At 42.2% G+C, this 24,044-nt stretch overlaps 1 protein-coding gene across 1 annotated transcript; it reads left to right on the top strand.

Annotated features, from left to right (window-relative positions):
* The first annotated feature begins 519 nt into the window (after positions 1–519).
* On the top strand, positions 520–15,772 carry SYNDIG1L (synapse differentiation inducing 1 like). Its single transcript, XM_061613231.1, has 3 exons — positions 520–936; positions 6,775–6,912; positions 15,614–15,772. Exons 1-3 carry the CDS (start codon positions 520–522, stop codon positions 15,770–15,772), a joined length of 714 nt encoding a protein of 237 aa, XP_061469215.1.
* The last annotated feature ends 8,272 nt before the right edge of the window (positions 15,773–24,044 follow it).

Here is a 24,044-nt window from a genome sequence, read left to right as displayed (position 1 = left end):
AAACGTCCAATGAGAAACCTATTATAAACTAGAGACATTCATATAGAATTTCCATTTAGAGTGTTCTCTTTTTTGCTTGTCTTATTTCAAGCAGCCAACACACATCTAAATGAGATCTCCATCAGCTTTCCCCCAGTGTGCCATAATTCAAGTTCCAATGGTCAAGATGCATGCTGGAACCTCTCTGATATGAACCCAACCCTGGGATTTCCATCAACCCAGACATGTTCCCAGCACTGGCTAACATGATACAATAATTGTGGTTGAACCACTTAGTCCAGAGGTTTGAAACCTGTGGCTCTCTTCAGCTATTGTTGGACTATAGCTCCCATCATCTCTGACCACTGGCCATGCTGGCTGGGGCTGATGGGAGAACAACATCTGCAAGGCCACAGATTCCTCACTCATAACTTAATGAGTTTCTATACTTTATGTGCCCCCTAATTCTGCCGTTTTTATTCTTCAGGACCTCGATCATCTATTTATCGTAGAAGCATCTTGCAAAGAGCTTTCAGAAGAATGGAAAGTGTGAGTGAACTTCAGAATCCTCTGTTGGCCAAGAACGATGGACATTTTCATGGCAGTTACACTTACCACCAGGATTATCCTGGCCACCGTTGCCAGGGTAAACTATACTCCTACATCTTCCAAAATTCTGGCAATGCAAGGACTCACCAGCTGCTGGATGCTAGTTCTCTTCAGCTAGCTGTTGAAGCATTGTATGGCCCAAATTTCATCCTGGTGAAGGATGAGGCCAATGTCAAAGTCAAGGACAACAAAGGTGAAAGCTGTGAGACAACCTTCATGGGAAATAAAGAACATCCCACTGAGGCCTCTGTTGCACAGGAAACACAAGGGCGGGCCCTAATGGAAAATGATATCAAAATCCAGACAGTGTCCTATGAAGTGGAGGAAGAGGAATTGCAGGAATATGAGGTAAATTTCAGAGGCTATGGGATTTACTTTTGAGTAAGCATACTTTGAAGTAGGAAGTAAACATGGAAATAATGTTTGTTTAATATATATATATATAAAATAATGGTAGGCCAAACTGAGGTAAATGGTAAAATCTTCTGCCTGAGAGATAGTTTCCGTTATTTCTGCAGAATTAGACCTGAGGATTTAATACAGGGATGGGTCTTTTTCTTAGGCCTCATCCTGATTTCAAAATCCCTCTGCAAGTGATCCGTTTGACCTCCTGGCCAGAGTGATCTGTCCATCCCCCATCAGCCTACTGCGAAGTGAGGAAGGGCAGGGGCATCAGAAATTGAAGGAGGACCATACCCACTTTTGCTTCTGGCCCCACCCACCACTGGCTTTGGCCCCATCTAGAGTTGCCATGCAGATTACCCCCAAGAGAATGCAGCCCTCAACAGAAACAAACAGTTGCCCATCCCTGGTATAATGCATTAAGGATAATATAGCTAAAGATAATTACAGGGGGGCATGTGGTTAAGTGAGCCCCAACTTGGGAGCTGGCAATTTAGCTTGAGAGAAAAATAAGAATCTATTTCATATCAATGATTTCTGTTATTAAGGATTTTGCCCCAAATCCAAGTGGCCAGAGAAAGAGATGACATAGAAATTCTGCAAATCTTCTTCTTCTTCTGTGTGAAACTGTTAAGAATAAGGAGAGAATATGTGAAACTGCAGCTGGAAAAGAGAAGGTCAAATGAGAGAGTGGGGGGGGGGAGATTGTAAAATACTCAATGAGAGAAAGAGTACAAGGGTGAAAATGCTTCTTTAATGCCATGGTGGTGATAGTTGCCATAGAAATATTATATCCAGACAACCTTAGTGGAAGGAGCTTTCAGTAGGGGAAGAATAAAATCTGTAGGATGCCAATTGCTTCACATCAAGGGTTGGAGATGACATCCATGAGTGGCGAGTTCTAACAATGCTACTATTATTGTTATCATCATCATCACCAATACCACCAGCACCATCATTTATTGTAGCTTTCTGGGTTACTATTTCACACGGTGTTATTTAATCACTAATAGGCAAAAAACCTTGCGGTTTAAGAATGTACCTATAGCCCACAGATATTTCTATCAAACTTTAAAAAGCAGGGAAATTGGGCAGCTATAGTGAATGCACCAGTAGAGCAGGAGACCTGACTTCCTCTCTGAGATATTGTACTGCCCTACAAATTTGTCAAAATGCAAACACAATTTGGGTTGGTCTTTCACAGTCCAATCCACTTCCTGTGTAGCTTGGAAGAATTTGGTAACGTGCCTCTGAGCATATGGTGAGTGGTGGCAACACTTGCCATCTCCAAAGATGGAGAAGTATATTTTTGTGTTTGTTGGTGTTCTTTTTACTTTGCTTCTTTCCTATGTTACTAATGTTTCTACAGAGAATCTAATCCAGAAAATTTTATTTCCCTCATTATTCATCCTAGAAACCTGTGTCAAATTTATTTTTATTAATTTCAAAGCCTTTTTATTGGTCAATGTCATATGATGGTGAAAACAGCCTTTTGTGTTTCAAATGGGAGGTTATGTTCTATTTCTATTTTGGGTGCATTAACAGTTGAATCTGAAACTGCAGTTTGATGTAAAATCAGACTGATTACAATATGTTGCTACTCCAGGAACGACTCTAGCTGTTGGAAAAAAGAGGATGCATGTTTTCAGCCTGCTGTGTTTAAACCACTTCATTTAAGGCAAGGTGGGCACAGTCGATAAGAAACATAGAGCACACCTAGAATTTTGCTAGAATATATTTCACCTCCCACTGTTTTATCTTGTGCAAACTGAGACACTCCTGATGTCCACTGGAAGCTATTCTGTAGAACAGTCAGTACCATTATTCCACAATTATTGAGTTTTTTTAGTATAAACTTTGCAAAGTGTTGCTGTACTTCACATATTCACAGAAATAGAAGCAAATGGTTTCCTATAGGAAACTTCACTAAAATTGCAAAGTGAATCAGACATATTTAAAATGACCATCTGAACTATATCAACTGTCTTAATAATGTTGCTTCCTTCCTGCTAAAACAAGACCAGCACAGCACATGTCTTCTTTCTATTATTTGGGGTGATTGCAGGTGTTGCCACCACTCACCATATGCTCAGAGGCACATGCTACCCAATCCTTCCAATTGGACTGTGAAAGACCAACCCAAATTGTGTTTGCATTTTGACAAATTTGTAGGGCAGTACAATATCTCAGAGAGGAGGTCAGGTCTCCTGCTCCCCTGGTGCATTCAAAAGTTTGTTTTGCCTGTTAGTGAATTTCTCTGCTTTTTAATCCAGGAGGTAAGAAATTGGATCCTGTGCAAGTTTGCTGAGAATGGATTGATCATTTGCATGCTGATTGAGTTCAGTGGGATTTACTCCCCTGCAATCATGCTTAGTGTAGGTGAAACTGACCACAGGGGGATGGGGAGGGGAGGAGGGGAGGAGGGAGGGAAGGAAGGGCAGAGGGTAGGAGGGGGATGGGAGCAGACAGGAGGGGGATGGGAGGAAGACAGGTTTGTTCATTTGCATGTTTATTGAGTTCAGTGGGATTTACTCCCGTGCAATCATGATTAGGATAGATAAAACTGATGGGGGGAGGGAGGCAGGGCTGGAGTGGGCAGGGGAGGAGGAAGAAGGAAGAGGGGAGGGGAGGGGAGGAGGCAGGTGAAGGAGGGAAAAGGCAGGTCATTTGCATTCTTATTGAGATCAATGGGATTTACTCCTATGCAATCATGGTTAGGATAGGTAAAACTGACCATGGGGGAGGAGGAGGGGGAGGGGGAGGAGAAAGGAGGGGATTGGAGGGGGTAAAGGAAGTGGGAGGGGAGGTTTGATAATTTGCATGTTTATAGAGTTCAATGGTATTTACTCCCATGCAACCATGCTTAAGATAGGTAAAATTGACCACAGTGAGGAGGAAGGGGAGGGGAGGAGGGGGAAGGGGAAGGAGGGGATAGGAAGGGGATGGGGATGGGGAGGGAAGGGGCAAGAGGGAGGGGATAGGAGGGAGGAGGGAGAGTGGATTTGATCATTTGCATACTTTTTGAGTTCAGTGGGATTTATTTCTGTGCAATATTTGAAAATGGAAATGGACTGTCTTCAAGTCAATTCCGACCTATGATGACCCTATCAATTGGGTTTTCATGGTAAGCAGTATTCAGAGGTGGTTTTACCATTGCCTTCCTCTGAGGCTGAGAGGCAGTGACTGGCCCAAGGTCACCCAGTAAGCTTCATGGCTGTGTGGGGATTCAGACCCTGGTCTCCCAGGTCATAGTCCAACACTGACCTGGGGGAGGGGAGGAAATTGGGTGGGTGGGTACTGGGCAGAGTGGAAGCCCTTTTCTTTTCAAAAAGGAAAACATTGTGAACTGTATCATTGCTTTTCAGTGTTTCCCCCACCTTTTTATTCTACAGCAGGCACATGTAGCCTCCCACCCAAATTTAAACCAAAGCTGTCCCTGGCCACATCCACATCAGACCTTTATTTCACTTTAGACAGTCATGGCTTCTCTCAAAGCATCCTGGGAAGTGTAGTTATTGAAGGGTGCTGAGAGTGGCTAGGAGAGGCCCTGTTCCCCTCACAGAGCTTCAGTCAAAGTGGCTGACTGTTCAACCACTGGCCACTGGAGCTCTGTCAGTGGAATAGGACTCTCCTCTCAGCACCCTTCACAAACTACACTTCCCAGGATTCTTTGGGGGAAGCCATGACTGTCTCACATGAAATCAAAGTCTGGTATAGGTGTGGCCCCGGGATTAGTCAAGCCCAGCAGCTGCAAGTCTGGCTTTTAGAACAGTTGGTTCTTACTGAGCATGCCCGACACTATCATTCAGTTCAAGCCAAAATTTCTTAAATTAATTATAAATCAGCCAGGCATTTTTTAAACATTTAAACTGCAGAAGATGAAGGTCAGCGTATGGGGCAAGGTCAATAGTAGGATTACAGGTACTCTGTGAACATGGCTGATTTTTAATGAATTTCAACAGATCATGAGAACTCTGACAGAAAAAAGTCCAAAAGGGCTCTGGGTTTTTTTTCTCTCTTTTTGGACTTTGAACTCTCGATTCTCTCTGACTGTTTTGTGTATCACCATGAAAATTGACAGGGTTGTTAAGCAGTTCAGTTCAGTTTTGTCAGGTTTTGTTTTGAAATGAGGTTGTGGGAAACATCAGAATGGCATGAGGGTTCTTTTCAATTTAACATTGCGGAATGTGAAAAATCCACGCTGGCTATAGTATACAGCTACTCTCATGGCTATATAACAACTAAAGTGTCCTTAAGCAAACTTAACTTGGAAGTAAGTTCCATTAAAATGAATGGAACTTTCTTCCGAGTGAATATGTTTGGGATTGAGCAATAAAGCAATGACAAGTCACTAGTGTAGCACAAATCTAACTTTCAATTTTTTACCTTCTGGTCCCAAGATGGTACTTGGGAACTGCTTTCCTTATCAGAATAGATGCCTCTTACTGAAACAGAGTCTCTGACACTATCAGGAAGGATTACATCCAAAAGGGGCAGGATACCAAAATTAGATCTTTATGTACCCCCAGACATTTCCTTGGCACCCACCAAGCCCCCTCCCCCCTCATTCTTTTTAAAAAGGGGTGGTGGTGGTGGTGGTTGGGCACTTGCCTTTTTTAATGAAATATTGCCAGCTTTCTTTATCTGAGTTTTGTTTTGGGGGTAGTATAAATGTTTTGCTTGTTTTGGATGGGGCTTCTGAGCCTCATCAGCTTTTCTTCTGTGAAATGGGTATTTTGTGATCTCCAAAACAATATCTTAAATTTACAAACATACCTGGGGGCCCAAAAACATTGAGGACTCCTGGCCTACGTCCTTCATTACTCTTTTGTCAATAATTTTCATAGTCTTCAGGGAACTTGACAGACTCAAATCCTCAGAATTTGAGTCCATTAGAAATTAAAAGGGCATTAGAAATTAAGAATCTTTTCTGAAGCAAATAGTTTGAAAATATCAGTAAATCTTTCTTGAGCTGGTATGATTTGTTTGTTTCAAGATTTTCAAGTGTATCTGTCAGTTGTACTCCCCCCCCCACAATGTTCTGTTTTAGATATCTAGGATCAGCATGTAGGATAAGATTACCATCTAAGATAAAATTCATTCGGTTAGCACAGTAGACAAATACAATTAATGTACTGATTGCTTAAAATCACAAGTTTCTTACTCCCAAATAGTCTCACTGAAGTCCTACGGAGCTCTATGAAATACCTGCCAGACCACTCCAGAGTAAATGGTTTGTATACTGAAGCAAAGAAGATATTTCTCAGTCAGCATACTATGCAGCACATCTCCTGCCTAATAGATATCAGGTATTTTCTCTTTGAAGAGGAGGAAAAATTATGATGATGGAGGTGGTGCCCACAGATCATTTTGTAAATCTCTGTTGGACATGCAGTTCCCAGTAGATTATTCGTACTAGCCACTGTTCCTGACAGACAAGCAGAATAGATCATAGAGGCTGACTCTGTTGCTTGAATGTGTGATGGACTCATCTCACTGAAACGTCATTGCATTGCTTACTGCCCCATGAAGATCATCTGCCAACTGTTTATCAGGAGAAATGTGTTGTCATAGCAGCAACATCATACATGCGTAGTGTGAATTATAGAATCATAGAATAGTAGAGTTGGAAGGGGCTTATAAGGCCATCAAGTCCAACCCCCTGCTCAATGCAGGGATCCAAATCAAATTATTCCTAATATATGGCTGTTAGTTACACCTTCTCCTTCTATTTACTCTGTGGGTCAGACTTGCGTTGTACCATTGGCTTAATTTGTTTTCCAGAGTGACTCTTCGAGTGACAGCGAGAGTGAAGATCATTTTCTTATGCTTCCCCCACGAGACCACCTAGGCTTGGCTATTTTTTCAATGCTTTGCTGTTTCTGGCCTCTGGGAATTGCTGCCTTCTACTTTTCTCAAGGGGTAAGAATTTGCATATACCGATGTTTCCTCCTATGCACAGCATTGTTCTTGGCTTAGTGAACTGTTTTGTAAAAGAGGCCTGGCAGGGCTGGATTAACTACTATGGCAAGTACATTGCAGTCCCATGCCCACCAAACTAGGACCCTGCTAACATGAAATTACCTAGGAGCTTCCTGGGATGTGGAGTGTTTCCTGTACATGATTAAAATATATATACCTAGCTATAGCCAACCCAAGATATGTTTGCACAAAATCCAAATTTCATTTGTTATAGCGGCAAAACGTTCAGTAAAATAAATAATTCACACACCCTTTTAATGCTATGCCCAAATCTGCCCTCAATCTGCCTGATGATAGGGCTAGTCTTGTATCAGGCTCAGAATATATTGGTTGCATTCCCATTGCATGAAAAAGGAGCGGTGTTCATGTCATGATCCCAGGAAGGATGCCCAATATCAGAAGCTGGGTGCTTACCTCTCAGTTTACATGGGAAAGTCATGTGAGGCTCAGGTTATAGCTCATCATAGGATCACTTGTTCTTTAAAGTGACCCTGAAGCCTCACAAGGTAACTTTAACCACTGCTAGTCCCACCCCGTAAGAAAGAGACTCCGAGATGTCATATCAAGCGTGTCCAGGTGCTGTGCAAAAGAGAATTTTTGACAAGTACTGTCTTTCCACTCTTATTTATTATTTTATTTATTGACTAAATTTTCTATACTGCCAACATTAAAGAGATATATTATGGCTGTGAACAACATAAAGTCAACAGTAACATTGCATTCATAAAACAAATACAAAATACATCACAAATCAGTAGATCAGACTAATATATAACATAGTTGGATCACCCCTCGGGGAAAGCCTGGGTGAACAGATGAGTTTTAAGCAGGTGCCTAAATGCAGTACTGTAGGTGCCTGCCTGATGTGCACTGAAAACTAAGGTTGCCAGGCTTAGGGCCTGAGAATGATTCTGTATCTTTAAGAGAAGAGAAAATTCAGCCAAGTGCAGGTTTCTTGCAACACTGTAATGGGAAAAACCACAAGGTGAAATTCTCCCTTACCCCTACACAACTTTTAAAGATACAGAAGACCTGGCAACCAAGAGGTCTTCTGTATCTTTAAAAGTTGTGCAGGGGGAAGGGAGAATTTCACCTTGTGGTTTTTCCCATTACAGTGTTGCAAGAAACCTGCACTTGGCTGAATTTTCTCTTCTCTTCAAGATACAGAATCATTCTCAGGCCCTGAGTCTGGCAACCCTACTGAAAACACATTCCAAAGGGCAGGTGCCACCACACTAAATACTCTGGTCTTAACAGACATAAGACAAACTTTGGGCACATACAGCAGCACTAAGAGTGTCTCTCTCAAGGAATGATCAGGCAAGATAAGGTGTTCCCAGAGGTAACCTGCTCCCAGGTTGTTCAGGGATTTATATACCAATAGCAAGACCATAAATTTGGTCCACTAAAGTACTGGCAGCTAGTGCAGGTCTTTCAGCACAGGACACCCCCATTAGCAGCCTTACTGCACCATTGTGATATAGCAGACAGCTGATCATCCCTCTTCTACACTACTGTTAAAGGTACGGGACTCCTATCTCCTTTTGCATCTGTTTGTTCCACCTGTAACTGAAGCACCTGGTTCTGCATTTTTATTTATTTAATTAAAGGATTTATACTTTGCCAACCAACATATTCCCAGGGGATATTACACAAAGTGTGCATCAGCAGTTTACAGACAGCACTAGCATTCAGTGCTAACCCTACTTCGTTAATGGATGTGACTAACTTAGGTTCCTTAACTTCAGTGGGTCTAATTTGAGTAGGACGTAGCTGAATACAACCTATGGTAGTTGGGTAGGGAGGCTAGAGAAGGGATTTGTACCATTGCAGCTCAGGGAGAAACCAGAACTTCAGGAGGTAGTCTAAAAGCAGCACAAATGCAGGACAAAACTCTTATCTTCTGTCTCCCCTACCTTCTGCCATCATCTTGGGAGAGCTTATCTTTATCTTTAATATTCCCTGCACAAACACAAAATGCCACTCAAGTTATTTTGGGCTGGATATCAGTCTTCTCCTATATCCCAGCCTCCACAAATGGCAAAATTCTTTGGCAGACAGCCAAGAGTCTTGAACATGGTCAATGAAAACTTGTCATTGGTGTTGTAGGGGGAGCATAGCTCTGGAGCTTTTTTCAAAGCAGGAGCAATGACATCATCTGCCCATGTGCCAGGGCGATCGATGGACTCTCTTTGCTCTGGTGAATGAATGAGTCTTTCAGGTTTTACATTTGTTTTGGACAGATTAAGGAAAATAAAGGAAGTTAGAAATGAGGAAAATAACCATGCAGAGGCTGTATAATTCTTTTCTTTGATGGGGTTTCTATTTCAGGCCAACAGTTGTTAAATGGTAACACTCTTTACAAGATTTTCTAATTAAAAGCTGAAGGTTGTACTTCACCTGTCTCAGTGTAATTTACAACTTGTTAAACCTCATTGTGTTTAATAAGCTGAACCTCTGCAGTTAGAAGTAAGCACCACTGAGTTCATTGGATCTTACTCCCAGGTAACCATGCACAGGATTGCAGACATACTGCACAGATGGGAGCTGTAGTTCAGCAAGATCTGGAGGGCTACAGGTTCCATACCCCTGCTACAGGGGCTGTCATGTTGAGTTCCTGTACTTCAAAATGCACCATGACACTACTGGTCAACAGTACTTCAAATAAGCCCTCACCAGTAACTTACACAGTGGTTTCAATATTTCCCTATCTGCAGTAAAAAAGAAAAAACCTGCGAGATACATCCAAAATTAGCTTATAAATCACATATTGATAATTCAGTATTCAAGCTCTTTCTTCCTCTCTCCTTTCCAGTCTCAAAGCTGACAATGTGGCTGCCCTGACAATTGTCACTACTATAGAAGGGCAGGATATAAATCTGCTTAAACAAACAAATTTTAAAAATTGTCCCCAAATGCATCAATTCACTCTTTGTTTTGATGAATTTAATGTCAATTCTGTTACTCCCATTCATCCTGCATATTTACCCAATTCTTCCCTGTTCTTAGAAGGCTTCTGATCTTGGTCTCATTCACAAAGTTCACCAGCAACCTCTTCTTTTCCTCCCCAGGATCCATAATGAATCCAGTAGGGCCCAAAACTGATTGCAGAGGAATTTTACTTGTTAGGAACGCAGGAAACTGCCCTACACCAAGTCAGACCATTGGTCCATCTAATTCAGTATTGCTACACAGACTGACAGCGATTCTCTAGGATTTTTTTTTTTATAATAATTTTTTTATTATTCAAATTTTTATAAAAACAAATACAAATACAACAAAAACAATACAACAGAAAAAAATAAAAGAAAAAGAAAAACTTGACTTCCGATTTGTTACAGATCAGCTATAAGTATATAATATATATCAAACCTGTCTCCTAAAACATACGAAATCCACTTTTTTCCAAAGTCTATCTTAATTAATCGTCAAATCCCATTATCATCATTTCATTTTTTTCTTTCAACAAAAAGTCCAAAAGAGGCTTCCATTCCTTAAGAAATGTATCTGTCGTTTTTTCTCTAATAAGACATGTTAATTTGTCCATCTCAACTAAGTCCATTAATTTCAATAGCCATTCTTCCATTGTTGGTATCGATTCCATTTTCCACTTTTGTGCATATAGTAATCTTGCTGCCGTGATCATATATAATATTATTCTTCCATATTTCTTTTCCTTTTGTTTATCCATAAAACCCAATAAAAAAATTCTGGTTTTGACTGAATATTTATCTTTAAGATTTTTTGCATCATCCTACCTATCTGTGCCCAAAATAATTTTGCCTGTTTACACAACCACCACATATGATAAAAAGATCCTTCTTGTTGTTTACATTTCCAACAAGCATTAGAAACATTACTATACATTCTCTAGGATTTTGACTGGGGTCTCTCCCATCCCTATCTGGAGATCTCGGGGTGGGGGTAAATCTGGGACCATCTGTATGCAATGCAGATACTCTACCACTGAACACCTTCCCTGAGGGCTCTTCCCCAGTCCCCTAACTTGAACTTTTGCCCTTCAGCATAACTCTTTGTCTGACTTATTTTTGTTACTCATTATTTCCTGTTTAAATAGTAATTTCTTGTGTGGTATTTTATAAAATGCTTGACTGGGGTCCAAACAGATTATATTAATTCCACTTCCCTAGTACTATAAACAGTTTCTATAGAGAGGGATAGGGAACCTTTGGCCCTCCAGATGCTGTGAGACCACAACTCCCAATTATCACTGAACATTGGCTATGTTGGCTGGCACTCTTCAAAAGTTGGAGTCCACCAACATCTAAAGAGCCAAAGGTTCCCCAGGCCTGTTGTAGAGGAAAATGAAAGCATTTTAAGGCCACATCCACATCATACATTTATTCCACTATTATTCCACTTTAAACAGCCATGGCTTCCCCCCACGAGTCCTGGGAAGTGTAGTTTGTGAAGGGTGCTGAGAGTTGCTAAGAGATCTCTATTCCCTCACAGGCTACATTTCCCAGAGTTCCCTTCCCTGGGAAGAGAGACTGACTGTTAAACAACTCAGAGAACTGTATCTCTGTAAGGGGAATAGGAGTCTCTTAACAGCTCCCAGCACCCTTCACAAACCACACTTCCCAGGACTGTTGGGGGGAAGCCATGACTGTTTAAACTGGAATGGAATAATAGTAAAATAAGTGTGTGGTGTGAATGTGGCATTAAAGATTTGCCATGTGAAGACTGTCTATTACATGATTATACCAGTGGATTTCCACTGATTTCTGTTGAGCTACATTGTAATCAAACTGACCTAGCAGAAGGTCCAGAAATAATAAAAGAATATCTGTGAGTTTCAATAAATACTTAATTAAGGCTCAATTTAACATAGGATTTCTATATTACTTATTATATCCTTACTATAATACAGCTTGCAATACAATTTTTTTAAAAAGCAGCAGGAGAAAAAACACAAGTAAAAAGACAGCAGGTAAAACCAATAAAAACAAGGGTAACCATAGTGGTGCCTTCCAGATATTATTGGACTCCAGCTCCCATCAGATTTTCTGGCACCTAAAAGAGAGAGTTAAAAACACACCAGTTTCATCATGCGCTTAAGAAAGGAATTCCAACATTTAGTAGAACCACTCGAAAAAGCCACTTGAGGAAGTTGGACAGCATTGGCTGAAAGAATGAACTATTAACTTTAACATTGTAAGAACATAAAAACAAAAAACATAAGAAGAGCCTGCCAGTGGCCAGTGGCCCATCTAGTCCAGCATCCTGTTCTCACAGTGGCCAACCAGGTGCCTGGGGGAAGCCCGCAAGCAGGACCCGAGTGCAAGAACACTCTCCCCTCCTGAGGCTTCCGGCAACTGGTTTTCAGAAGCATGCTGCCTCTGACTAGGGTGGCAGAGCACATTGAGAGCCCTGTCCTCCATGAATTTGTCTAATCTTCTTTTAAAGCCATCCAAGCTGGTGGCCATTACTGCATCTTGTAACAGATAATTGCTCTCAACTCAGGTTGCAATCCACCTCATATTTACATCGGGCTAAGAGGAGTTGGATGTGGTGGACCCCTGGCTGAGTTGGCAGGGTCCCAGCTCCGGCAGGCTCTGCTAGGCTCTGCTGGCAGAAACCCCTTGCTGAGCTGCGACCCTGTCAGCAGGGATTTGTCCGGGAAGCCCAGCCCGGTGGAAGGGGTTCCAGTGGAAGCCAGCAGAAGGCCCAAAAAAGGGGCATTCTGGGGGCATGATGGAGAAAGGTCCAAGCAGGGGGGGGACTTACGCAACATCCAAATCCTGGTCAGAGCACTCCTGTGGGTCCTGATCCAGGCAAAAGTTAGGCTGAGGAAAAGGTCAGTTTAAGAAAATAATGATAATGGAAGTCTATGGAGGAAGCATTTGTGAGAACCAGCTTTTTCTTCTGTGTTCATACATGCAGCTTCCAATTCTCCCAGCCTGGTGGCTTCCCCTGAGGTGGATTGCTCTGTCAGACTAGTGAGCAGACTAGCATTAGAATTGTTGGGGTGAAAAGGTTGGGAGAGGGATAAATTAGCATTTGTCAGCAACACAAAAGCATTACGCTTTAGGCAATTATGTGGTCCTTCTGAACGGTGTAAGGCTACTAGAAACTAAGCAGCAAGATAACAAGCAGGATTTTAGTAGCTTGTGAATTAGCCCGTTGTGAGTCAGTGAGAGGCATGATTCTGTAGAACTGTGATGTTGGGGTCCTAAGCCCAGCCTCCCCCAAGGTCCCAAAGCAGTGCTATGGCACCCAGTGCAGCAGCCTGCCCAGTGTTCTGGACCAAGAACTACATTGCTGCTGCTGGTCTTGTTGCCATAGCAACTGGAGGAACAGAAAGTAAGGTTGACAGGTGGAAGCAACGTGGCAGTGGCACCTTAGCAACAGGGATGTGCCTTGTGGCCCCTCCCGACTAGAAAGTATTGCAAGAGGCACAAGAAGTAGGGATTGGGGGGATTGCCTACAAGTATTTAAACTTTAGATTCTTTCAAAGCAAGCAAGCTAAGGCTAAAGAAGTTTACTCAGTTACTATTGTAGTGCCTAGCAGGCTGAAGAAAGAAGAGGAGGAAGCAAAACTCAGAGGCTGTTGAAACCTGAGCTATGCAAAATGGTAGCTTGAAGACATATCTACAAGAAAATGCCTTCTGCTCTTGGATCAGCATTTTAGCTCAGGATACGTTTTCTGGTAAAGCAGATATGGAAGTGCCACAGGAAAGCCCTGTAGGCACAGCCTGTGCTTGGTTAACATATTTTAATTCTGGAGATTCCTGTGTAGACATGGCCTCAGAGTTATTTATTTATTTATTTATTAAACTTATATACCGCCCCATAGCCGAAGCTCTCTGGGCGGTGCACAAGACTAACATCAAAATACAATAAACACATATTAACAATTTAAACACATTAAAAAGATTTAAAATTTTAAAAGATGAAACAATTCCAACACATACTAAAAACATATTAAAATGCCTGGGCGAAGAGGAAAGTTTTAACCTGGCGCCGGAAGGATAGAAGTGTTGGCGCCAGGTGTATCTCCTCAGGGAGATTGTTCCATAAATCAGGGGCCACCACTGAAAAAGCCCTTTTTCTTGTTGTCACCCTCCGAGCTTCCCTATGGGTAGGCACTCGGAGGAGGGTCTTCGATGTTGAGCGTAGTGTACGGGTAGGTTCATATCAGGGGAGGCGTTCCATCAGGTATTGTGGTCCTGTGCCGTGTAAGGCTTTGTAGGTTAGAACCAGCACTTTGAACTGGGCCCGGAAACATATAGGCAGCCAATGCAAGCGGGCCACAATCGGTGTTATATGTTCGGACTGTCTGGTCCCCGTTAACAGTCTGGCCGCAGCATTCTGCATGAGCTGCAGTTTCCGAACCGTCTTCAAAGGCAACCCCACGTAGAGCGCATTGCAGTAATCTAGTTTAGAGGTTACCAGGGCATGAACTACTGAAGCGAGGTTCTCTCTGTCCAGATAGGGGCGTAGCTGGGCCACCAGTCGAAGTTGGTAAAAAGCATTCCGTGCCACCGAGGCTACCTGAGCCTCAAGTGATAGGGATGGTTCTAAAAGGACTCCCAAGCTACGAACCTGATCTTTCAGGGGGAGTGCAACCCCATCCAGAACAGGTCGAACATCCGCCATCCGGTCAGGTTGTAAAGAAAAGGAAAAAAGGAGACAGCACACACACAGTAAGTAATGAGTTAAGAAAGTGTTTTGTGTTCTCCCTGAGTATTTCAGTGAATTTGGGTCAGCTTATCTCCAAGGAAATATCTAGAAGAAGCAACATTATACAGTCACTGAAGGGATGGACCAACATAAACATGTTGGATCAGACCAAGATAGAACATTCTGCATATTTTTTCTCAATGGTGTCTAACCAGATGCCTCTAAAAGTTCACAGATACGTATGTATGTATGCATGTACTGACCACACCCAATAACAAATGCTCTCTAGGTGGTTTATAAGTAAAAATTAAAACCTCAAGATATAAAAATAAAACAGAAACATGAAATGGACCAGGACCAGAGTTCAAATCCTCACTCAGCCATGAAGCTCATTGGGCCAATCAGTGCCTCTCAGTTTCATCCTATAATATAATATAGTATAATATAAATTTTACAAACACACACAAACAATTTTGAGGAAGACAAGAGCCTTTCCTCTTCACTGAAATACAGCTGATATTATTAGTTATGGGAGCTAGGGATGGAGGAGAAATTCAATTCAGTTTGCATTTAAAGCCAAATCTATCAAATTTGCACTTTCCAAAACAGCATGAGAACTGAAACACAGCCATTCTTTAAAATTCGCAGTTATCCAAATTTTGCAATGCAGTTCTCCAACCAAACAATGTCCACAAAAATACATACATTAGGGGAAAGTATGCATAGGAATTAATATATTAGTGGAAATAACATACAAAAATACATTATATTAGGAGTTTGCTTACAAAAATGTGTTTATTAGGAGAAATTTCCACTAAAATGCTGAAGAATTTTCATGAGATTTTTTTTAAACTACAAATTCCTGCAGAAATGTGGAGAACTGAATTTAAGATTGGAAAAATGAGAAAAAAGAGACAACTGAAATTGACATGTCCTTCCATCCCTAATGGGGGCTATTGTACATTGATACAAATATTGTATTTTTCTTTGTTTGCAGACAAGTAAGGCCATCTCCAAGGGGGACTTTCACCTGGCAAGCTCAGCTTCCCGGCGAGCACTATTCCTTGCTGCCCTCTCCATCACCATCGGCACAGGGGTGTATGTTGGAGTGATTGTAGCACTGATTGCTTACCTATCTAAAGGTGGCCATGTATAGTAAAGACCTTTGCATCTCTGCATCTGATGGATAATTCTCTTGGATTACATACTTTCCTATGAAACACAGGACACTGTGCTAACAAGGATTTATTTGGAGCGCTCTCTAAACAGAGATCTGTGCTCAAACAAACTATCTGTGTGGTCTCCTTCCTTTTTCTGATGAAAGATATACTGTGACCTACTTTACGTCATGGACTGACAAGCTAAAAGAAATACAGGCTGAAAATCCTGGATTTTGAGATTGTCAGGAACAAAAAGGGAACGGGGCAGTTTTTAAAATTTTGTCTTCAGGGTGTTTTCAAACCAATGTTTATGTGTGCTAGACCTAGTGTTTGTGAAGTTCAGTCACATGTTGGATCTAAGCCCCTGTCAATTCAGGGCACACATGTGAGGAGAAAAGCTGGGGAAGATTCGGTTCATTTAAAGCCTTTCTTTTGGGAGATATGACTGAGGGCTACACAGTGATGGCAAACAGCATTGTCAAGATACTCAGTTTTTTATGCCAATGACACTACTTGCAATATCAAATGCTAGTAATGCACCCTTGGGTACCTAGTAGCTACATACTACAAAAAGCTCAGTTTCAGAGGCTTTGTTCACATACCCTGCCTTTCTACCTACAGTTCCTATATAAGACTTTCCCCAGAGCCACATCTTATGACGAGGCTTTGGAGAGTCAAATCCAGCCATCATGTTCAGTCTAAGTTATACACCTGCTTTAAAAAAAGACAATCATTACAACTGTTATAACTGAGCTCGTTAAAGGGACTTGAGAAAGTCCTCCTGGGCCTTCCAGTTTTTAATTATATTTTGGCATGTGCATTACAGTGTCACTCAGGCTAGCTACATAACCATTTTGACATGGAAAAGTCATCCACGTGATGTGCTTTGAAAGCTTTTTATCATACCCTGAAACACTCCTCTCAGCTTCCTTAACAAACAACAGTTCTTTGGGGGAGGCCATGACTGTTTAAAGTAGTATAATACTGCTTTAAATGTATAGTGCAGATGGAGCCTCAGTTAAGACCACTTCAACAAAGCAAAAGTGTTTTGATTTCACTTCCATGCCTTTGGCACAACACAAAGCCAAGAATTCTCCTTTTCCTAAGGTAAGGATTTAATTTCAACTCTGTTCATAGCTGGAGAGGTAAAATGCTGTTTGTTAATGATCAAAGTGTAGAAAAGTGGTACGGAAGGGTTTTTAGTGTAAACAAACAAGAAAACCTTGGGCCCACTATGGGAAGGAGGTTCTTTGAGAGCTCTGTGCTCAACAGCGCCTGTATAGCACTACCTCCTTCAATCAATGTGGTATTTATTTCTCTGTTTTTGTTTACTCTCTAATAGGATGGCCGTTAGGAACACTGAGGATTATCTTGTGAATGAAATGCGAGAAAGATCAGTCTGTGCCTCCAGTGTGTTTCCCAGGCAGCGTACAGAAGTGAACTTCATTAACTTTTAATGAAGAAGCCCTAAGCTACTGGGCTGCAAGTGTTGTCATAGAGATTTAGCTGCCTCTACCACTCCCCCCCCCCCGAAGGAGGGAGAATGGGCATAGGGCAGTGGTTCCCCATGGATCACTTGAAAATTGCTGAGGGTTTTGGTGGGCCACTTCATGATTTTTTCTGCCTGTTGTAGCAATTGTAATGCACTGTGCCAAATGCTGTACAATTTTTAATTTTACTTTTGTTGCTTCTTTTTTTCCTTGTATTGTATTTTATTGTATTACAATTTGCATTCCATAAAATTCAAATTGTACTACAAATAAAATACAATGTAAGAAACAAAAGAAGCAACAAAAATACATCTGAAAATCATTATGAATATTTACTGTGGACATGCTGCAGGCTACCTGAATGAAGCTTAAGGACCCCAGTTTGGAAATCCCTGGCATAGGGACCTAGAGAACTGGGAGTGACCTGGGCTACTGACAAGCAAGCAAGAAAAGCAGTAGAGATACAGAGGTGGAAGGAAGGTGAAACAGAATATACCAACTCCTGGAGAGATGAAGATGACTCCTTGGCCATCCCCAATTTGTTGTCCAGAGATAGGAACAGTTTTCAGCCTGAAGTCCACATTCCCTTCTGGGCAACCTTCTGGGGCCACATGCCTGTGATGAGTGAGGCAAGAAGCAAAAATGAGCACAGCAACTAATGTGAATTTGATCTTTTCTATAGTGGGCTAATTTCTTCAGACTTCCATCCTTCTCTGTCCTCTATCTGAGCAAACTGTCATTACCAGAGTTCAAGGACATAGCTCAGCCAGCCCCTCTCCCCAAAAAAACACTCAAGGAGGGGGTGAGGTACAGCTGGTGAGGGGTGTGGCTCAGGAGGGTGTATGACCTTGGGAGAGTCTCCAAGGCCAGACAGAGATTCCTGGAGGGGCACATTTGGCCCTCAGGCCTGACCTTCCCCCTTCCTGCAATAGTCTGACAAAAGTGTCCACTTACCAGTGTCAGAATGAAAATACCCTGTGAATTAAACACTGAATCATTGACTGGGGAGAAGTATTAACAATTTTCTAGGTGCTTTCTAACATGAAGAATTTAATTATCTTTTTGCTGAAAAGCTAAAGAATTTCTCCCTTCATCAAGCTTTATACCTGAGTGTCGAGTACTTTTCATTCTCTTTCCCAGCTTCTCATATCTGTGTCTAGAGGTACAGACTGGAGCTCCCCCTCCTCTGTCTTGGATTTAACTGTGCACGCTGTAGCTATTCTCAAAGAGGCTCAGCATGTTCTGTATAGTTCAGATATACATTTTATTCTAAAATAGCATGTTAATGTCTGAGATTTCTACTCTACTTGAGCCATAATGGAGAGAGAAGCACATGAGAAAAGACACCCATTCAGAAGAAACCTCTGAAGGGTCCATTATGTTTTATATAATGAAAGTCTATAATAAAAAATGAAATGACATCTTTATTAATAGTTTTGACTTTTGGTGTGGTCAAGAACATGGGAATGGGGTGCATTTGGTAGTCGGCACAAGACTATTGGGATTAACCGTAGCTCAATGGTAGGGCTTCTGCATTGCATGCAATAGGTCCCAGGGTCAATCCCTGGTGCCTCCAAGTACAGCTGAGAAAAGCTCCTGCATGAAATCCTGGAAAGCCTCTGCCAGTCAGTGAGGACAATACTGAGCTGGATAGGCCAGTGGTTTGACTCAGTGTAAGGCAGTTTCCTATGCTCCTGTGAATGCATGGAAGAGGACCACGGCAGCAATCCTTGCTGCTGATCTCCACATATTCACTGAAGAGCCTATATGCCTATAGTTTGTAAAAGCATAGTCTCTCTCTAGTTTTGTGCAGGAATTCTGATGGTAGATACAGAGCCCATGTGCGTGTACAAGCTGAAGACTGTGGTCACTCATAAATGGTCAGGAGTGTGCCCTGTCACTGTGATCCTACTTCTCTCCTGTTTGGCACTTGAACACAACTACTAGAGCTAGATGGCAAGAACTCAGTCCTTTTCAACTTGATTGTTGTCTATGTGATGTTTAAGAAGTCCTGATTTGAGTCCATTGGAAGGTGAATAGGAACAATAAAAAATTGTTGTTTTTTATAGATTTTATAGATGGGGATCTTTGGGTGCCGTACATGTTTAGGGGATTATCTCTAATACATTAAATGGCCTTGGACATTTTCCTTGACCTCTTTACATTTCAGCTTCTTCTTTTCTATTAGCCAAGAGAACACATTCTCCCTCACTCATCAAGCTAAAACCAATGGGACATTTGTACAGCATGCTTTGGCAGTACTTGTCTGGGAGAATCATCTAGTATAACTGTACTAACCATTGGACAATGGCTGTCAATTAAAAGACTGCTCAACGGAAGAAAACGTCAGCAAATAATCCTGCCCTCTTGTCATTTGGGTCCTTCAGAACGATGTCTCCCAAGACTCCGGTTGTGATCCTTACTGCTGAATTTAGAAGCTGAACCAATTAGGGCATATATAGAGTGCAGATGCTCACATCCACTTGAGCATAGTACTGGGTAGCTATTCCAGTGCAATCCTAGGCATGTCAGAAGTGAAATCTAATGAGTTCAATAGAATTGACTCCCAGGTAAGTGTGTACAGTATAGCATTACAGCCTCAATTTGTTTGTTTGTTTGTTTGTTTGTTTTATTAAAATATTTGTATACTGCTATTTCATTAAAAACATCAAAGCAGTTTACAACACATTAACAAAAACATCAACCATAGAATAAAAACATTAACAAATATGATAAAAACAAAGGTCAACTGTTACAAAAAAAGCATCTTCTTAATTGTCTGCATAAGCCTGCTGGAACAAAAAGGTTTTCAGCAGGCACTTAAAAGTTAAAACAGAAGGTGCCTGCTGAATCTCTGTTGGCTGAGCATTCCAGAGAACTGGGCCGATGACACTGAAGGCTCAATTTTGTGCTAATGTTAAATGAGTTTGCCAACTCGGGGGATGCCCAAAGCCACTCCTGCAGATGATCTCAGTGACTGAGCTGGGATCAATGTAGTGCACATGCCAACAGGCCCAGCATCAGGCATGACTAGGCTCTTGGGCACCAACCTGCCCCAGACCCACAGCACCATACAGTCAAACATCCCTGCACGATACAGGTGGCACCGGGCTTAAATAAGCCTACCTGCCCAGCCATCTGTCATGTCAGTGTGGACATTCTGCAAGCTGCATGTGCGCATATGCCATCATCCAAGATGGCGGCAAGGGCATCTAACCATTAGGGACACTTCACCACCATCTTGGGTGATGGCAGATATGTGTGTGCTAATTCACTGATGCAACAGGTAGGTGGTACGGGCAGGCTTATTTAAGCCCTATGCTGCCTCTATTGTTGTACACCGCCCTGAGAGCTTGTTGCTATAGGGCGGTTTAAAAGCGTAATTAAATAAATAAATAAATATTGGGGGTTGGGGTTCCCATGAGCTCCTACTTTGCGATCCATGGCAGCATCGGGTCACTGAGTCCCACAACCTGATGCTGCTGCAGATCACCAAATGGGAGCTTCACCCTCCTACCCTCAGGGCCCCTCAGCCAGGGCCCAACCTGGCTGCTCACTGGCCTGCATGCCAGAAAAAGGACAGATACCATTTTCCTTGGGATAACCACATGAACTCACAATGGAAAACCGTTCCTGCAGATTGCATCAGAGTTAAGCACGCTTTTAGTACTTGTGGTCAAGACTGACCACTGTTGTGTGTTCCCTCCCTCAACCAGCACACGTAGGTTTGTGCTTGCTCTCAGCTGAGCATCAGCAGATTGAGCCTAGGCATAAGCAAGCTTAAGACTTTCCTGGGACCCATAGCAGTGTTACCTTTAATGCAGAGCCCTTTAAAGCACTGCTAATCAACTAACCAATAACCACGTAACACAGTGGTGGGGAACTTCCAGCTTCTGGGCCAATCATTTGGTCCCAAGGCCATTTCCCCCAAAACCACACCCACCTGCTGACATCACTGGTGATGGTGGGTGTTTGAAGGTGTGCTCCCATCTGACCTTTAATTGATGGGTCTGAAAGAATCATGGTATAACTGTACTAATCATTGGACAATAGATATCCACCCTTCAATGCTTCAGACTGTGCAGAGGACTGAAGAAGAAGCGGGAGGAGGGTGTTTGAAAGCATGCTGCCATCTGCCCTTCAGCTGATGGGCCAATCAGAGTGCGCCTTTAGTCCCCTGCATGCTTCTCCAAACAGAAGGGGGGCATTTGCAAGTATTTCCCTTCAGGTTCGCTTTGAAGTTCCAAAGATCAGGCTTAAAGGGAAGCATTACCTGACATCACTATGATGTCAGGTGATTGATAGGTGGGCAGCCCTGCTCAACTGTCAACTGTGGCCCATCAGGGCTTGGGGAAGCTTTGGTCCGCCAGGCATTGTGGAAATGAAGATCTGATCCTCCAGCCTAAAGAGGTTCTCCACCCCTGACATTACACTTCACAATGGGTTGCCAGGTTCAGGGCCTGAGACTGATCTTGTATCTTTAGGAGAAGAGAAAGTCAGCCAAGTGCAGGTGTTCTTGCAACATTGTAATGGGAGTGGAATTCTCCTTTCCCCCTGCACAACTTTTAAAGATACAGAAGACCTCTTGGAGGCCGGGCCTGGCAACCAAGAGGTCTTCTTTATCTTTAAAAGTTGTGCAGGGGGGGGAGGGAGAATTTCACCTTGTGGTTTTTCCGATTACAGTATTGCAAGAACACCTGCACTTGGCTGACTTTCTCTTCTTCTAAAGATACAGGATCAGGATCAAGCCCTGAACCTGGCAACCCTGCTTCACATCCAAGGAACAAAACAAAAAACATTTATAAAGATGGGAAAGAATCTTTGAACAGGATAAAGGAAGAATGAAACAATTGCACAGCATACTAGGCTAGTAGTTTAAACATTCAGTGTTTAGTTTCTAAGACCAGCTTGGGAGGGGGGGAAAGAAAGGGAACTGAGATTTCTGCTCCATAATGAAGCAGCCTGCCAAAGCATCTACATCAACTGCTTATCTGAAATTATTTTATACATGCCTTTGATTTGAGTCCTCAAAGGTAATCTAGTCTAATCTCTTGATGGTGCATACTACTAGGCCTATATCTTGTAGGCCATCCAAGCTCTACTTTAAAACCTCTAACATATAAGAATTACCATTTTCTAAGGCAGCCTGTTCCACTGTCAAACAAACAGCTCATACTGTCAGAAAGTTCTTCCTAACTGTTAGTCTAAATCCCTTTTCTTGCCATTTGAACCAATCAATTTTGATCTACCCTCTGGAGCAACAGAAAACTAATTTGCTCCAGCACCTATGTGACAGCCCTTCAAATATTTGGAGATGGCTTGCCATCCTATCGCCTCTTAATCATCTCTTCTTCAGGGCAAACATACCCAACTTCTCCAATCTTTCCATATAGGACTTGCGTCTCTAAGCCCCTCATCATTTCTGTTGCTCTCCTCCACACACATTGTAGAATTAAGTATGATAACCTTCCCTGAGTCCTTGTGGGAGAAGATAGCCTAAAAATAAAAATGAATTAAAAAGGAGGGACCCCAAAAAACCTTTGAGAGGCCTGTGGATTCAACCTCTGTACTTCAATGGGTCACTGTCTATGTCTATTAAAAACATATTAAATGATGTTTTTCCCCTGGTTGCCTTGTTCAATTTTGCTACAAGGAAAACCACTTGCTCTAAAAGAGGCTGACAAAATTTTCAAAAAATTGTTTCCCACTAACAATGTGAATTTCTGTTCTTCCCAGAAGGGCAGAGCTGTGTTTGAGCATTCCCAGGGGAGACATCGCAAAAATGAGCACACTAGCTAGAAACAGTCTAGAGGGGAAAGCGTGGAAATTGAAATCCATAGAATCAGCATGGAGGCTGCCTTGGAATAACTTATTATAGACTCTGAATGGCTGCTTCATCCCCTGGAGCAAAGGAAAAGGAAGCAAAAAAAAAAAAGCAAGGAAAAACAAGTGTCTGTTTAACTGGCAGCTGCAGGAGTTTGTTCAGACTTTGAAAAACTCTTCAAAAATAGAAATCCAGACCCAAGGACTATTGTTTCCGAACTTTCAGCCCAGACACCCACACATTCTTGCAAGCTGTACTGTTTGAGGCTGGTTCAGAAGACGCATATAACAATAATGAATATTTGTATCCCACTTGCCCATTCACATTATCTCCATGTAAGGCAGGCCAGTGTTACTGTTTCCAAATGACAGGCTGTAGGTGGAAACAGAGTGGCTCCTCTTGAGGGCATACATGTCAGATCAGTGCTGAGATTAGATTTGAATGGAGACATTAAGTACAGCTCACAAGTAGGTAGGAGGGCTCTTGCTGGGTCAGACCATCAAGTCCAGCAACATGGTTCTCAACTGCCATTCAGTGTTGCACTGCCCCTGAATATGGAGGTTCTACTTCAGTGCTCAAATTACAAGGGGGTCAGACAGACCCAGCCTCTTTATCTTCTGTAATAGCTGCAGTTTTTAGAAGGCTATGGAGAAAAATATTATTTGACTAAAATTGGGGGAAATCGGGGGTTCATTAATACCCTCATCTCTTCTTCATTAATTCTACAAATGTTCTATTTGGCTGTCATGGACAAAGATATAGTTTCGGCTCCTTCTGGGAGGAAGGGCGGGATATAAATAAATAAATAAATAAATATAGTTCATGCACTTAAAACACAGCAGTACACCAGCTCTAATAAGAGGTGAAGCCACAAGTTCCTTCTTTCTTGGTATGGTGTCAGATCTTGGGAAGGCTTCAATACATATTAGCTCTTGAAAAACCTACAAAACTGTG

The sequence above is a fragment of the Rhineura floridana genome, chromosome 2 (genome assembly GCF_030035675.1).
Source record: "Rhineura floridana isolate rRhiFlo1 chromosome 2, rRhiFlo1.hap2, whole genome shotgun sequence".
Classification (NCBI taxonomy): Eukaryota; Metazoa; Chordata; class Lepidosauria; order Squamata; family Rhineuridae; genus Rhineura; species Rhineura floridana.
This window is presented reverse-complemented; position numbering and strand designations above follow the sequence as displayed.